Consider the following 18510-nt stretch of genomic DNA (forward strand, 5'->3'; position numbering starts at 1 on the left):
TTAAAAATGAATTATTCTATGTATGTAATGTAATATTTGAAAACATTTCTATGGCAGCAGGAGTTCTTTGGCCTGCTGCAGCGGAGAAAGCGTCACAGTGAGCTCTTGGGGCTGCGCGGAGGCAAGGAGAATAGGTGCACAGGTACATAAATTGACTGTGTGTCTGCTTTCTCCGCTGCAGCAGGCCAAAGACCACACCCCAGCCACAATTTACAAGTGCATATTTGTGAGAATGAAATCCCTTTTCCCGTTTTGTCAGGCCCTTCCTGAAAGAGTCAAATAAACCTTTATCTTTAAATACACATCTTGTTTTTTATGTGAAAGTCAGAACACATACTTTATTACGGTGGCCCCTAGAGACAAAGCACGTACAAACTCCAAAACACTTGCAAACTCCAAAGCACATGCAAACTCCAAAACACTTGCAAACTCCAAAACACTTGCAAACTCCAAAACACTTGCAAACTCCAAAACATGTACAAACTCCAAAACACTTGCAAACTCCAAAACACATGCAAACTCCAAAACATGTACAAACTCCAAAACACTTGCAAACTCCAAAACACATGCAAACTCCAAAACACATGCAAACTCCAAAACACTTGCAAACTCCAAAACACTTGCAAACTCCAAAACACTTGCAAACTCCAAAACACTTGCAAACTCCAGGACGCTAGGGGCAGTGTTGAGCTCGATTTGCAAAATAAACAGCAAGTTTGTCTGTATGGGACGGTCTAGTCTCTGTTGCTTCCCAGGTTGCCTAGCAACCATGATACTAACCGCTGGAAACGTGTCATACAACTTTGTTCGACAGAAATGAAGGAGAACATATTTTGTTCATTTGTTTGTTTGTTTCTACAAGAGCTTTGTGTGATTTGAGAAGTATCTGAGGCTGAGACCACAGGAGAGTAAAACATGGTTTTTGGGCTTCATTTCCGTACTGAACAGTCATTTAAGATTAGTTAGTAAATAACAATTAGCTAATGTTGTTCATGAGACTAAAGTCATATCACTTTGGTAATGTAAATATAATATGGCCAATATTATAGTTATTATATTAATCATTATTAGCTATTACAGCAGTGAACATGAACTCTGTGTCAAATACTGAGCCTCAGTACAGATTCAAGTTGCAGTTATTTATATGTCTTATCACCTTAAATCTTCACTCAAAGACAAGTATCTTTGACAGTGTATATATAGGTGTATCATATATAAGAGACAAATGTTGTTCCTTCATCGGGTGAGGGCCTCCAGCTCGCACTGGAACGGTTCGCAGCCGAGTGTGAAGCAGCGGGAATGAGGATCAGCACCTCCAAATCTGAGGCCATGGTTCTCAGCTGGAAAAGGGTGGAGTGCCCACTCCGGGTCGGGGATGAGTTCCTGCCCCAAGTGGAGGAGTTCAAGTATCTCGGGGTCTTGTTCTCGAGTGATGGGAGAAGGGAGCTGGAGATCGACAGACGGATTGGGGCTGCAGCTGCAGTAATGCGGACGCTGCACCGGTCCGTTGTGGTGAAGAGGGAGCTGAGTGTAAAAGCGAAGCTCTCAATTTACCGGTCGATCTACGTCCCTACCCTCACCTATGGCCACGAGCTGTGGGTAGTGACCGAAAGAACGAGATCGCGGATACAAGCGGCAGAAATGAGCTTCCTCCGAAGGGTGGCTGGCCTCTCCCTTAGAGATAGGGTGAGAAGTTCGGCCATCCGGGAGGGGCTCAGAGTAGAGCAGCTGCTGCTCCACATCGAAAGGAGCCAGCTGAGGTGGTTCGGGCATCTGACAAGGATGCCCCCTGGGCGCCTCCTGGGTGAGGTGTTCCAGGCATGTCCCACCGGGAGGAGGCCCCGGGGCAGACCCAGGACACGCTGGAGAGATTATATCTCTCGGCTGGCCTGGGAACGCCTTGGTATCCCCCCGGATAAGCTGGAGGAGGTGGCTGGGGAGAGGGAGGTCTGGGCCTCTTTGCTTAGGCTGCTGCCCCCGCGACCCGGCCCCGGATAAAGCGGATGAAGATGGATGGATGGATGTTGTTCCTTCAGTATGTTGGCATTACTAAATTTGGCTCATTGCTTACATATATTTATAAAAAGAAAATGTACAAGCTGTGATAACTGTTTCTGATAAAATGAAGAGTAGACTGATATATGAATCATTCCTTTATTGGGTGAGAAAATCAGACCATGTCATAACTGCTTTAAGTCATACAGAATAGATATCAGAGCCTTAAACAGGCTGACTTCTGCTAAATGGGTCAAACTGGGCAGAAAGTATACAAACACATAACATCCTTATAGAATATGATGTAACACTATAGATCAACTTACCTTAAAATATATAAAGCATATAAACAATTACAGTAATATGATGCAACAAACACAGCAGTACTACTAATCCAAAATACTCAAAGCTTCATAGAACTGGAACAAACATTTATTTTTAGGTCCATTCTGCTGCTGATACATACTTTAGGTTTCTGAATATTAAACTTGTTACTGCAAGTGGGTCCCTCAGTCTGTCCTCACTCTGGACACTTGCAGTTGTCACACATGGAAATCAAATGTGTGATAAGCTGCAGGATTCAAACACAAGTGTAACTTATAAATTAATGTTCATACTTTTATTACACAATCAGAGAGAAAGAAAAAGAGAGAGAGTGCAGGACAGACAGACAGGTGACAGTCTCAGGTGTATACACTGCTACAAAACAGCACAAAAGAAGGAGGATTTAGTGTTTGTGTTATTACGAAACAAGGAGAGTTCCCAGATGGTACAGTGAACACATGTGTGACTCCTGTGATTAAAGCATCTTTCTTTCAGCTTAACGAGTGAAGCGTCAGCTCGTTCAAACACACGTTAAAGTCCGTTTGGCTCGACACCACCAAACAGAGGCAGCAATATAACATAGCTAACATTAACAGTGCAGTGAATCCTGCTTGTGCTGTGATATTCAGGACTGCAAACCGAGCAGTATCACTGACTTTCAGCTTGTCGTGTTTGTGGATATATGACTGACTTTAATTATCCATAAAATCATCACATTCTCTGTAAGATTAAAGTCAACTATTGAACGGCGTATATTTTGAAGTAAAGGCTTTAAAACCATCGCTAATGTCACATAACTTTCCCGACATGTGGCCAACAGTAATGTTTTAATGTTCTTCATTATAAAAACATTTGTGCATAAATAAGTGACATAATATTCAGTACTTACTTCTGAAAGTTTACTCTTCGGCGGCTCCGCTTCCGTCGTTTTTTTTCGGCAAAATTATCCACACAACCGCCGCTCTATGAAATCTGGGATATGTTGGGCCATGAAGGGGACACCGACCCATCCTTAAAATTCAGGGACGCATTTGAGGGCCGCATTTCGAGCAGCCTTTGAATTGGAACAGCCTTCGTCGTGTCGCTGTGACGTAATCTGCCTTAAAATGCGGCCTTTAAGGCTGCAGACCCTGAATTGGGATACAGCCCAAATCCGGACATTGGTACTTCCTGGCTTGTGTAGTTACTAGGTAACAAAAGCTCAACACTGCCCCTAGCGTCCTGGAGCACTTCTGTTGTGTTTTGGAGTTTGCATGTGTTTTGGAGTTTGCAAGTGTTTTGGAGTTTGCAAGTGTTTTGGAGTTTGCAAGTGTTTTGGAGTTTGCAAGTGTTTTGGAGTTTGCATGTGTTTTGGAGTTTGCAAGTGTTTTGGAGTTTGCAAGTGTTTTGGAGTTTGCAAGTGTTTTGGAGTTTGCATGTGTTTTGGAGTTTGCAAGTGTTTTGGAGTTTGTACATGCTTTGTCTCTAGGGGCCACCGTACTTTATGGAACACATGTCATGTGTTATAAAAAAAAAAGCAATGAACTTCTCTTGTTTCTCCAGGGGGAGGTGTGTGGCCTGTGTGGAAATTTTGATGGTAATGCGAAGAATGACTTCACTACCCAGGGTCAGCTGGTAGTGAGCAAACCACTAGAGTTTGCAAACAGCTGGAAACTGTACAGCAATTTCCCAGATCAGACAGCTGATCTTGAAGCTTGTACATCAGCACCCAGAGAAAACTGGGCAAAAATTATGTGTCATATCATAAAAGAGACATTTAACGAATGCCACTATAAGGTAATATGTTTGTAATTTGTCCAAATGAGTTCTATGGCTAATTTTATCATACATATTGTCACATATTTTTAATACATTTTTCGTGATTAAATAGGTAGACCACCTTCCATTTTATGAAAACTGTGTGAAAGATGCGTGTACCTGTGACAAAGGAGGAGACTGTGAATGTTTCTGCACAGCGGTTGCAGCTTATGCTCAGGCTTGTGCTGAGGCCGGTGTTTGTGTTGCATGGAGAACTCCAGAGATCTGTCGTAAGTAGTTATTCTTCACTCACAAAATAAAATGACATTTCAGCTTTTTATATACTTGATTAAATTTTAATTAACAAGTATTTTTGTTGAGTATTCAAATTGTTGAGTATTCAAACTACACAGGGGAAAATCAAAATCGACAGAGCCCATCGGTCCATTGGATTATCAAGACCTAATCACCCTCGTGCAATGCTTATTAAGGTGCATAATCCGGTAGACAAGATTAGGATCCTCACTGCAGCTAAAGATAATGGCCCCCTGACTTATGATGGACAGATCATTCATATTCGACAAGATTTGGCAACAGGAGTAAAAGAGATGCGACGTGCGTTTAACGGAGTGTGCCAAAAACTTATCCAGAAAAATATGCGCTTTTATATGCGCTATCCTGCTACACTTAACTTTTCTCACGGAGGGAACAATTACTCCTTCCGTAAATCTGAAGATGCTCTTGCTTTTTTGAACAATTTGAGTTAAATTGAACACCGACAGCAATTGATTGAATATGATTAGTTCTATTACGGCACTTAAATGTTAGACATACTCTTAATTTAAGGATACCCAGTCCATGTTAAGGTATATTGGAACTGGAAGTTGTACACTTATTAAGGAATGATTTAACTGTCCCGTCCCTTCTTATTTGTTTTTTCTTACAAACTTTATAAAGTAAAACATGTTTAACTCAGAAATATAAATGAGGTTGGCTGGTTCTCTCGGTGGCATGCGGGAGTTTGGAGAGGAAGTTTTGTGTCTTTTTCTTTTCCTTTTTGCCTCTCTGTCAGTGACTTTTGCTCGGTTTCACGAGACCAAGTTTTCTTTTTTGATGGATCGTAGGATCGTTTTTGTGGGGGGAGGAAAGGGGGATTTTAGGGGTTGTTTTTTTTCCTTTTTTTTATCATTAATATGCGTGGTTATTGTTTCTGTTGTTTATTTATTTTTATTTTATTTTTTTCATGTTTTTGTCTATATAATGTATCTAAAATTACCCGCATTTCCTTCTATGGAAACATCCGTTTGCTTAATTGCAGTAGCGCACTCCGAGAAATGGTTTCCCACACATCATGTTATAATAGAGGGGGAAAAGAAACTATAACAAAAGAGATTGAGCTGATATGACTGACCTTAAAATAATTTCTTTAAATGTTAAAGGGCTGAATAATGTTGTTAAAAGACAAAAACTTCTTTCATTCTTGAAAAAGGAAAAAACACAAATTGCCGTACTTTCAGAAACTCATTTAAATGATTTGGAACACTCAAAACTAAAAAGAAATTGGGTTGGCCAAGTTTTTTACTCATCATATAACACAAAAAGCAGAGGAGTAGCCATCCTTATCCATAGCAAGTTGCCACTAACCATAGAAAAAGTCATAAAAGATAAGGAAGGACGCTACATTCTTATATCTGGTTTCTTATTTAGAGAATCTGTTTCTATAGGATGTGTTTATGGTCCAAATTCAGAAGATGTCTCTTTTTTTCCCAATCTCTTAACCCATGTTTCAGCCATAGCTTCCCCATATTTGGTGTTGGGAGGTGATTTTAATTGTGTTCCTGATCCTAGGGTTGATAAATCTCCACCAGGGAGTGAATTGTCGCTAAGAAGCATTAGATTGAAAGAGTTCTGTTCTGATCTAGAAATTTTTGATTCCTGGCGAGTACCCACAGATAGGGACTTTACTTTTTTTTCTTGCCCCCATCAGAGCTTCTCAAGAATAGAGTTGCTCCTGTAATCCAAGACGGTGTTGGATAGGATGGAAGAGTGTTCAATAAGGTCTTGTCCATTATCTGATCATTCAGTAGTAAGTATAAATATTCACCCACCTTATTTTGAGCCAAATTCCCGCCGATGGAGGATGAATCCTCATTTATTGAGTAACCCCTTATTTATTGAATATATCACTAAAGAGTGGAATGTTTTTATGACCACTAATAAAACGGAAGATGTAAGCCCATCTTTATTGTGGGAAACTGCTAAAGCCTATCTTAGGGGTAGTATTATCTCATACACTATAGCGCAGAAAAAGGCGTCAAAAGAACAACTCGATTTAGAGCACATAATACAAAAACTAGAAGTGCAGTTTAAAATCTCCAGGTCCAAAACTATACTTAAGAAGTTAGAAGCAGCCCGCTCAGCTTTAAATCAATTACTGACTAAAAGAGCAAAGGCAGCAATTTTCTTTGCTAAGCATAAATTATATGAATCTGGGAATAAACCTGGCCGTCTCTTAGCAAAAATAGCAAAAGGCAGGACAGATACAAACGTTATACAATCACTGTTTGATAATAAACATGTTAAGCATTATAAAACAATGGATATTAATCGAATTATGAAGCAGTTTTATATACACTTATACTCATCAGAGTGTAGTAATACAGATGGGAAGATGCGGGAATTTCTAGAGAAGGTGCCTGTTGTATCGTTATCAGAAAGTCACAGAAAAGAGTTAAATAACCCTGTGACAGAGGAGGAAGTGTGCCTTGCTATTAACTCCCTTAAAGGAGGAAAAGCACCAGGGCCTGATGGTTTCTGCCCAGAGTTTTATAAAAAACTAAGTCACCTTCTTGTAGGACCATTGACTGATATGTTTTTAAGAATGACCAATTGCCCCCAACACTCAGACAGGCTAATATTTTGTTAATTCTAAAGAAAAATAAATCTCCAGATAGGTGTGAATCATACAGACCGATCAGTCTCATCAATGTCGATGCTAAATTACTCTCCAAGCTATTAGTAAGGAGGCTTGAGGGCATTCTCCCACTGCTCATAAACCCTGATCAAACAGGCTTTATCCAAAATCGTTTCTCATCTACAAATATTAGACGACTATTAAATATTATACAATACTCGAATCAGACAAATCATAAAGCCTATGTTATATCTTTAGATGCCAAAAAGGCATTTGACAGAATCGAGTGGACATATCTATTTAATGTATTAGAGAGATTTGGCTTAGTTGAGGGTTTTATTGCATGGATTAAAACTATCTACAAATTTCCAGAAGCTTGTGTCATAACTAATGGTGTACAATCATCAGCGTTTCCATTGCAAAGAGCTACGAGGCAAGGCTGTCCCCTGTCCCCTCTCCTCTTTGCATTAGCACTTGAACCTCTAGCTGAGGCTATTCGCCAGCACCAAGATGTGCATGGTATAACAGTGGGTGGAACAAATCATAAGATAGCATTGTACGCTGACGATATTCTGCTGTTCTTATCAAAACCAGAACAATCAATACCAGCTATTATGTCTACCATACATGAGTTCAGCTCATTCTCTGGTTACAGAATTAATTTTGGGAAATCAGAAGTTATGCCGCTGGGTGATCAGATTAACTCTTTGCCAGATATCTCTAATCCCTTTCAATGGTCCCCCAGCGGCTTTACATACCTTGGGCTAAACATTCCACCAGTTCTTAAAGATTTATGGAAACTGAACTTATCACCCGTTATAATAAAAATTAAAAAAGATTTAGATAGATGGCAAAAACTGCCGCTTTCTCTTATGGGGCGTGTGAACTTAATCAAAATGAGTATTTATTATATCCCCTACAAATGCTACCTTTATTGATCACTCAGAAAGTTTCTTGTGATATAGAAAAAGCCTTTTCAAAATTTATCTGGTGTGGCAAGAAACCTAAATTAAGGATTGGAACTCTACAATTGCCTATAGATAGGGGAGGCTTAGGCTTACCAAATTAAATTTTTTATAATTGGGCATGTCATAGCTGTATCTTATGGGAGTGGCTACATGCTTATCTAAATTCTCACTCTCACCTAGACTCTTGGTCCACTTTACCTTATTCCCTTTGGAGCTTAGCTGTCTGTGACAAAAAAAAACAATATTAAAAATGGGGATTAAGAATAACCCAATCATTTATAATACAATAAGGGTCTGGGGGGAAATGCGTAAAAGGTTGGGTAGAGAAGATTGCACTTCATTCTTGACTCCTTTACTGAGAAACAAAGATTTTGTTCCAGGAATGTCTTGTAGCATGTTCGATAAGTGGCACAAAAAGGGATTAAGGGTAATTGGCGATTTGTATCAAAACAACACACTGATGAACTTTGAGCAATTGCAGTCAAATTTGAATATTCCTAGAGACCACTTTTTTGGCTTTCTCCAGGTTCGTAACTTCGTTCATTCTAGAATTCCACAGTCTTCAGAAATAGTTATATATGATGATATTGAGACATTTCTTATTAAGCGAAAAGACAGAACCCAATACAAAATCATACATCGCCTTTATATAGCTCCTAATGTCTTGCATAAGATTGCACCTCATATTTCCCATCTTTGTAGTAAATGTCAAAAAGAAACTGGCACTTTTTTTCATTACTTTTGGGAATGTAAATTAATCAAAAGATTTTGGAGCTTCATATCTCAAGAACTAAGTAATATTTTTAACAACCTGATTCAAAGGGACCCCGGGTACTTTCTTCTTGGCCTACCCTCAAAAGAATTAACATTGAATCACTTGCAGCGCAAATTATGTCACAAACTATTGCTGGTAGCTAGGAAATGTATTCTCATTAATTGGGTTAAGGATAAACCTCCCTCTGTGACGTTGTGGTACAGAGAATTATTTAAAGTTATTCCTCACGAAAGAACTGCTGCTATTTTAGGAGGAAATGAGGGTCTCTTTCTCAATGTTTGGTCCCCTTTGCCTTCTTATTTGCCAAATGATTTGTCCCAACTGTTGAGGGGGGGTGGTTGCGATTAAGATGTTCTCAGTTAAATAGGAAGCAAGTGTAAAGGACAATTCATTTTTGGAGTTTATCTTTTTCTCTTTCTATATCTGTGGGTAATTGAGTGAAAATATGTTTTTTTGTGTCTGTGTGGATGTGGGATATTTTGGGGTGGTGTTTTTTTTTTTCTTTCTTCTTCTCTGTTTGGTTGTGTTGTTTTATGCTATTCTTGATAAACGAATAAAAATTGTATATAAAAAAAACAAGTATTTACTACTTGTTTTATTACTGGGAATCAAGCAGGTTCTAATATACAGTAGAACTGAGCTGAGCTCTTTACATGTGTAAATTTAAATTTAAAAAAATGTTAAGTCATCGGTTATACGTTAGATATAAAAGGAAAAAAAATAGAACAAAGGCACTGTTGTCGTCATGCCATAGGTATGTTCTTCAGGTTTGGCTTCTTGTTTAATATTGCTGATAGTGCTGTCAGCGTTAATGTTGTTAAATTGACATTAACGCCATAACTGCATTAACACGGCAAGTACTCCGTTAATGCTAACATGCATGAGGCTGCACAGCGTCACCGTGTTAGCTCAGTTAGCTCGTTAAGTTAGTTCCCTGAGTGATCCCTTGGACCACTGTGAGAAACAGTAGATGTGTGGACTGTGGTCACGCCAGCATCTAATCCATCCACGTTACATGGTTTATTAAAATTATCAAATCACAGCATTTACATTTATGTTAGACTACTTTTATTTAACTGCTTTAGCCCACTTACAATGAAAATTAAAAAAAAATCTTGTTCATGACCTGTGTAGCACGTTAACACTATTGGAAGTAAAAACTTTCTTCTTCTATTTTCTTAAATAAAGCTCTGACTTGTATTATGAGTATGAGTCTGTGGTCTGGGAGAGAGTCCTGTAACTCTGTCTGCAAAATACAGTATATGATGACCAATGTTGGGCAATTAATTACATAGTTACTTATTCAAAAATGTTACTGAGTTTTACCTAAAAATGCAGCCAAGGCGTTTTTTTAAATAAACATTTCAAACTATTTACAGAACAATCAGCTGTTCCGCATCAAATCTGATGCCACAAAAATTATTTGTGCCACTACAAAAAATAATTTCTGTCCACTATGAGATAGAGGAGAACAACAGCCTGATACCTGCAGGCCTGACAAAAGAAGATGTATCACTCCTATAACACCTGTAACATTCAGTAGATGCCTCATTGTTCTGACACACAACAAAACTACTGACTACATTACACACTAACTACACAAGATTTGCGCTAAACTTCGCAAATCTCTCACATCTCAAAACACCACCGTCACTCCTAAAACTTCCTCCCGTTTCTTAACAACTAAATGCCATGTTTTGATTGGTCGACATGGGAAAGGGCGGGGGACGGGGGGGGGGTGTTGTTTTTCCTCACAGGCGGAGAGTGTTTTTGAGCGTTTTCCTTATAAAACACAGTTTGCACCATTTCTTCCCACAGTAAATATAGACAACGATAGTATTCAGGAAAAAAAGAAAGCATTGCATATTTTTTTTTATCATAACTCTAGTTTTACGTGGCCTGTGGTATAGTCCACACTTTTTCAGTCAATTATTCCGTCTGTCCTGCTCAATTCTCCAATGGTTGTACACGTTGTCATTAACGTGGCTTCACTCCTGGTCAGCCACGCCGCTTTGGGATAAAGTGGCATCGTTCTAATCCCATTCGGGAGCAGCCAGTCGCTTACCGACTAAAATTGTAAAACAGAATTGTTAAAGTTTTAATTTTCATTTCATTTCAGGTTTGATTGTTTTTGTGCGCAACGCAGATTTTTGGTGCGCAGAGACCGTGCCAGCAGTGCGCAATTGCGCACGCGCACAGCTTAGAGGGAACATTGCTTGCAGCGTTAATGCGGTCATGGCTTTAACATCATTTTAACAAGATTAACGCTGACAGCACTACCTGCTGAATGTTCCTATTTAGACTGTATTGCTGCTTTAGAGTACAAAGTTTTGCTTTTTGTCTATTTTTTAATCTTAAACTTAAAATCTGAGATTCTTGCTTTGGGTTAATTATTCTTGTGACACATTTCAGTTTTATAATTATTGTATTTTTGATTTGTGGCTAAATGTATTATTCCTGCCTCCCCCGTGTCCTTATCTATGTTGAGCATGAGTTTTCTTGTCTCTGTGCTTAGTAGGTGTCTTTTATTATTTTTCTGTTATTTTAATAGTTTTTGCTGGTGTCTTGCCTTGACTTCCTGTTTGTTAAATTATCTTGATTATTTTCACACTTGTTAATTACTTGATATACTGTCTCATTCTCAGTTCCAATTCAATTCAATTTATTTATATAACACAAGATCACAGTCCTCGAGAGCTACTGTCCTGCAGCTTTTAGATGCATCCCTACTCCAACACAGCTGAATCAAATGTTTGATTACCTCTTCAGCATGCCATCAAGTTTGGAAAAGGTCTGATAACAAGCCATTCATTTGATTCAGCTGTGTCGGAACAAGGATGCATCTAAAAGCTGCAGGACAGTTGCTCTCGAGGACTGGGATTGGGCACCCCTGCAATAGACTATGGGAAAACACACACACAAACCATCCAGCCAGCCAGCCAGCCATCCATCCATCATCTTCCACTTATCTGAGGCCGTGTCACAGGCGCAGCAGCCTAAGCACAGAAGCACAGGCCTCCCTCTCCCCAGCCACCTCTTCCAGCTTGTCAGGAGGGACATCAAGGTGTTCCCAGGCCAGCAGAGAGATAACATCTCCCCAGCGTGTCCTTGGTCTGTCCTGGATCCTCCTCCCAGTGAGGCATGTCCAGAACACCTCACCAAGGAGGCATCCTTATCAGATGTCCAAACTACCTCAACTGGCCACTTTTGATGTGGAACCTCTTCGAAGCAGTCCAAAAGTCTTTTTCCATGGCCTCTCCAAAATCCTCCAACACACCTGAGTTTTTGCTTCATCCACTGCCTGAGCCACATCCACTTAGCCTGATGGTACCTATCAGCTGCCTCCAAAGTCCCACAAGGTTAACCAAGCCCAATAGGACTTCAGTCTGGTGGCTCCCTTCACCTCTGGTGTTCACCATTTGGTTCGGAAGTTATCACCACAGCAGGCACCAACCACCTTGTAGCTGCAGCTCGGTCCAGTGGCTTTGGCAATGGAGGTGCTCAACACGGTCCATTTACACTCAATGTCCCCAGTCTCCCTCGCAATGCTGTCGAAGCTCTGCCGGAGGTGTGCGTTGAAGATCTTGTGGTCCGGGGCCTCTGCCAGGTGTTCCCAGCACACCCTTACTATATCTGTTTAGGTGCACCAGTTTTGTCCAGCATCCTCCCCGACCACCTGATCCAACTCACCACCAGGTGGTGATCAGTTGACAGCTCAGCCCCTCTCTTTACCTGAGTGTCCAGAACATATGGCCACAGGCCTGGTGATACAATTACAAAGTTGATCATCGACCTACGGCCTAGGGCAGGCATGGGCAAACTACGGCCCGGGGGCCACATGCGGCCCGTTAAACATTTTGATCCGGCCCGCCAAACTTGAAAAAAAATTAATAAATTAACCTTGTTAATGTTTTATTTCCCCTGCAATTCTGATGTTTCCTCACTAGATGGCGCACTCTAGATATATTGCCTTTTTTGAGGTGAAGCGTAGGCCTATTACTCCACGTTTGCACTTTACCCTGTGACCCACCGCCCCTCTATGAAGATGAGCGGACCCAAGAAAATGAAAGTGGACAGAGAATGTCGAGTGTTCAAAAAGGAGTGGACAGCTAAATATTTTTTCACTGAATATCGATCATCTGCTGTTTGCTTGATATGCCAAGAAACTGTGGCGGTTTTTAAAGAGTATAATATTAGCCGTCACTTTGCCACAAAGCACGCTAATTATGCTAGCAAGCTCTCAACAAAAGAACGGGAAGCTGCTGCTGAGAAGTTGGCAGCTAATTTGAAGGCTCAGCAAAGTTTTTTTCACCGTCAAACTGCCATTCAAGAGTCAAGTACCAAGGCCAGTTTTATGCTTTCATTCAAAATAGCAAAGGCCAGCAAACCACTGTCAGAGGGCGAGTTTTTAAAAGAATGTATGGTAGAGACAGGAGGTATTTTGTGCCCGGAGACCAAAGACAAATTTGAGAAAATCAGTTTATCACGGTGGACAGTGACTTGCCAAACTAATAGATGAAGATATCACCAGCATATTAAACAAAAAGTCATTCACTTTTTATTCTTTAGCACTGGATGAAAGCAACGATGTCAAAGACACTACTCAGCTCCTTATTTTTATCCGAGGAATCAACGAAACCTTTGAAATAACGGAGGAGTTTTTGACAATGGAGTCTCTGAAAGGACAAACACGGGGAGAGGACTTGTTTGAACGGGTGTCTGCAGCCATCGAAAATATGAAGCTTCCCTGGAGTAAGCTTGTTAACGTCACCACAGATGGATCTCCGAATTTAACGGGAAAAAACGTTGGCCTGCTGAGGAGAATCCAGAATAAAGTCAAAGATGAAAACCCTGACCAGGATGTCATTTTCCTCCACTGCATCCTCCACCAGGAATCTCTATGTAAATCGGTGTTACAGCTGAATCATGTTGTGAATCCTGTGGTGAAACTTGTCAACTTCATACGCGCAGGGGGACTTCAGCACCGTCAGTTCATTGCATTCCTGGAGGAAACTGATGCGGATCACCAGGACCTGCTTTATCACTCCCGTGTCCGCTGGTTGAGTTTGGGCAAAGTGTTTCAACGAATGTGGGAGCTCAAAGAGGAGATTGGCGTGGTTTTTGGAGCAGCAGGGGAAGACTGAGGAATTTCCTGAGCTGAGCAACAAGAGCTGGATGTGTGACTTTGCGTTTGCTACGGACGTATTTTCACACTTGAATGAGCTCAACGTGAAACTGCAGGGGAAGGAGCAGTTTGTGCATGACATGCACACAAACGTGAAAGCCTTCAAATCCAAGCTGGCTTTATTCTCCAGGCAGATTTTGAACAAGTCATTCACTCATTTTCCTACACTAGCCATGCTGAAAGAGGCCGGAGCAAAAGTAAAGAAATACAGTGAGTCACTGGATGCACTGCACGGAGAATTCTGCCGTCGGTTTTTGGATTTCGATAAAATTGACAAGTCACTGGCCTTTCCTCTGTTACAAGACCCCGAAACAGCTCCAGAGGAGCTTCAGCTCGAACTCATCGACCCTGCCTTAAAAGAGAAGTTCAGCTCTCTGAAACTAAATGACTTCTATGCTTCACTCAATGATGCCGCGTTTCCAAATCTAAGGCGAAAAGCGCAGATGATGTTGGCTTTACATTCAGCGTCATGAACATCAACAAAGCCAGCCACAGATCCAAGTTAACAGACCTACACCTCAGATCCATCCTGAGAATCGCCACAACAAAACTAACTCCAGACTTTGATGCGCTGGCTAAAAAAGGAGACCAACAACACTGCTCCCATTAAAATGTGTGTGTCTCCGTGATACGCACGTTGTTAAAATGAACAGTGAGCGCAGATCAAATATAACGCTTCACAGACTGACTTGCTGCAACTGTTTTGTTCTTGCACTGGTCGTTGTTGACTTTTGGCACCGGGTAAACAAATTGAATAAAAGGAACAGGACAAGTACATCTGCATCTCCTACCGTTTTTGGGGGGAAAAAAAAAAAGAGTCAGGAGGAGAGTGATGTGATATCCTGAAGGATAACAGAACTTTCAGTGCTTTAAAATAAAATGTTCATTTATTTGATTTTCAGTCTTTAAAGACTCATTTCGAAGTCAGAGATTTTATTGTAATGCTTTTCTTCATTTTCATTGGAAATTAAAGCACATGTTTTCTCCATATCCCAAGATGTGTATTTTTCCCCCAATGAGGTGATGTTTTCAAAGCATGCCATCTATCTGCTCCGGTTCCGGCCCCTTTGTCAAATGTTAGAACTCAATGTGGCCCACGAATCAAAAAGTTTGCCCACCCCTGGCCTAGGGTGTCCTGGTGCCGCGTGCACTTATGGACACTCTTATGTTCGAACATGTGTGTTATGGACAAATTGTGATTTCCACAGAAGTCCAACAACAAAACACCGCTCGGGATCAGATCCAGGAGGTCGTTCCTCCCAATCAAGCCCCTTCAGGTCTCACTTGCATTGCCCACATGAGCACTGAAGTCTCACAGTAGGACAACAAAGTCCCAAGGTGGAGCACCCTCAAGCACCCTGCCCAGAGACTCCAAGAAGACTGGGTACTCTGAACCGTCAGTCAAAAGCACAGACAACAGTCAGGACCCATTCTCCGACCTGAAGGCACAGGAAACAAACCCTCTCGTCCACCGGGAGAAACCCCAACGTACTTTCAGCAAGCCACCTCCGCCTCTAACACTCAGGGCAACACCAGACTGAGTCCAGCCCCTCTCCAGGAGACTGGTTCCAGTGCCCAAGCCATCCATTGAGTTGAGCCCTGCCTAACACACATTGCACCCAAAGTCTTGCAGGTGGTGCTCTAGGGTCCTGTGTATATATATTAGCTGTTCCTAGCACTGCGCTCTTCTGGACAGACATCTCAGATGTTGTTCCTGGGATCTGCTGGAGCCATTTGCCTAGCTTGCTGATCACTGCACTGAGTGCTCCGATTAACCACTAGCACATTACAACATTGGGTTGGTTAACCATCACCAGTTTCTGTCTGTATCTGCATTTTAAACTTGGGACTTCCATACTCTGCACAGATGTTCCTGTATACTATGCCAGCCACTTGGTTATAACATTCTATGTATCCCCTGCCTGCTAGTATCCTCCTGTTAAGTGCCAGATTGTGTCAGCGACATCTTTACACAGCCTGCACCTGGAGTCTTGCCTGGTGCGGTTGACCCCTCCCTCTCTGGATCTTATACTTAGAGTTTGTTCCCATGTTTTTCAGTCCAGCTTTGTCCTGTTACTGGAAGGATTTCTGGATGTCAGCCAGTTCCTCTATCTGCCGGTGGTACATACTGTGCCATTCATTTTCTATGGAACACCACAGATGTAACATAGTTGACTAAAACACTCAAAATTCAACAAAACAGGTCCTCATCACTTTTAAATGTTCAAGTGCATAGCGCGGAGGATGTTATAAGACCTTGAGACAATCAGATATAAAACACAATATTTATGAGTTTTTAAATTTCTAAATTGGTCAGATTCGACCTGAATACGACAGGAAGGGCTAGGGACCCTTACCAGATTCATATACCCTGGTCAGGAGTGGAACCTCTGACCTGAAGTTCCAAAGGCGTGTGTCTGTGTGTATGTGGTTTTTTGTAAAATATGACACTGACAATTTTTAAGAGGTGATAAGGTCATAAGATTCATACTTAATTAACATTTTTTAAAAATGTACATCAGGTCTTCTATTTTAATTTGATTTATTGAAAACTAGCATCTAGTAAATAGGCTTAAGCTTGATTTTTCATTTACACACATTTCTGTTGGTTTTTTTTCTTTCTAGCTGTATTTTGTGATTACTACAATAAACCAGGTGAATGCACATGGCACTATAAAATGTGTCCCATCAACACTCATAACAACTCCAATCACTGCCTCAAGACCTGTGACAATCCAGAAGGAATTTGTCCTAATGATATGAACTCCCTTCATATACACCAACTTGAAGGTAAGCATATATGTATATATTCCAATGTGTTAAAGGTGAGAACTGAAGACATAAAAGGTAGACAATCCCCACTTCACTCATTTATTTAAGAAACCGTGACACTAGTTGGACCACTGTCCTACATTTCAAGAACTTTTTAATTAAAACAAGGAAACGAAATCAGTATATGAAATTGCTGTAACTTCACAATGTTTTTGTTTTTCATTAATGCAGGTTGTTACCCTGAGTGTGGAGAAGACACGCCGTATTTTAATGAGGACATACAAAGATGTGTAACTCATTGTGAAACAACCTCAACAACTACAACTAGAATACCGACTACAACACCAACTCATTCTACAACTACAAGCTGGACTACAACAACAGGTTTTACTACAACAACACCAACTCATTCTACAACTACAAGTGGAACACCGACTACAACACCAACTCATTCTACAACAACAAGTGGAACACCGACTACAACACCAACTCATTCTACAACTACAAGCTGGACTACAACAACAGGTTTAACTACAACAACACCAACTCATTCTACAACTACAAGTGGAACACCGACTACAACACCAACTCATTCTACAACTACAAGTGGAACACTGACTACAACACCAACTCATTCTACAACTACAACAACAGGTTTTACTACAACAACACCAACTCATTCTACAACCGCAACTGGAACACCAACTACAACACCAACTCATTCTACAACCACAACTGGAACACCGACTACAACACCAACTCATTCTACAACTACAACAACGACTACAACAACACCAACTCATTCTACAACAACAACTGGAACACCGACTACAACACCAACTCATTCTACAACTACAAGCTGGACTACAACAACAGGTTTTACTACAACAACACCAACTCATTCTACAACAACAACTGGAACACCGACTACAACATCAACTCATTCTACAACTACAAGTGGAACACCGACTACAACACCAACTCATTCTACAACTACAACAACGACTACAACAACACCAACTCATTCTACAACAACAACTGGAACACCGACTACAACACCAACTCAATCTACAACTACAAGCTGGACTACAAGAACAGGTTTTACTACAACAACACCAACTCATTCTACAACAACAACTGGAACACCGACTACAACACCAACTCATTCTACAACTACAAGTGGAACACCGACTACAACACCAACTCATTCTACAACTACAAGTGGAACACCGACTACAACACCAACTCAATCTACAACTACAACAACGACTACAACAACAGGTTTTACTACAACAACACCAACTCATTCTACAACCACAACTGGAACACCGACTACAACACCAACTCATTCTACAACTACAACAACGACTACAACAACACCAACTCATTCTACAACAACAACTGGAACACCGACTACAACACCAACTCATTCTACAACTACAAGCTGGACTACAACAACAGGTTTTACTACAACAACATCAACTCATTCTACAACTACAAGTGGAACACCGACTACAACACCAACTCATTCTACAACTACAAGTGGAACACCGACTACAACACCAACTCATTCTACAACTACAACAACAACTACAACAACAGCTTTTACTACAACAACACCAACTCATTCTACAACCACAACTGGAACACTGACTACAACACCAACTCATTCTACAACTACAACAACGATTACAACAACAGGTTTTACTACAACAACACCAACTCATTCTACAACCACAACTGGAACACCGACTACAACACCAACTCATTCTACAACTACAAGTGGAACACCGACTACAACACCAACTCATTCTACAACTACAAGTGGAACACCGACTAC

General features: G+C 40.9%; 1 protein-coding gene across 1 annotated transcript in view; it reads left to right on the top strand.

Annotated features, from left to right (window-relative positions):
* The window catches only part of LOC308384578 (mucin-2-like), a gene marked incomplete at both ends in the record, with an annotated part of 44292 nt that overhangs the window by 7399 nt on the left and 18383 nt on the right, over positions 1 to 18510 (top strand). The window contains 4 exons of the mRNA XM_080863114.1: positions 3862 to 4095; positions 4190 to 4346; positions 16524 to 16688; positions 17361 to 17570. Coding sequence (XP_080719240.1) covers positions 3862 to 4095; positions 4190 to 4346; positions 16524 to 16688; positions 17361 to 17570 — 766 coding nt within the window. The remainder of the gene's footprint in view (positions 1 to 3861; positions 4096 to 4189; positions 4347 to 16523; positions 16689 to 17360; positions 17571 to 18510) is intronic.

The sequence above is a fragment of the Rhamphochromis sp. 'chilingali' genome (genome assembly GCF_963969265.1).
Source record: "Rhamphochromis sp. 'chilingali' genome assembly, chromosome: 2".
In the NCBI taxonomy this organism is placed as follows: domain Eukaryota; kingdom Metazoa; phylum Chordata; class Actinopteri; order Cichliformes; family Cichlidae; genus Rhamphochromis; species Rhamphochromis sp. 'chilingali'.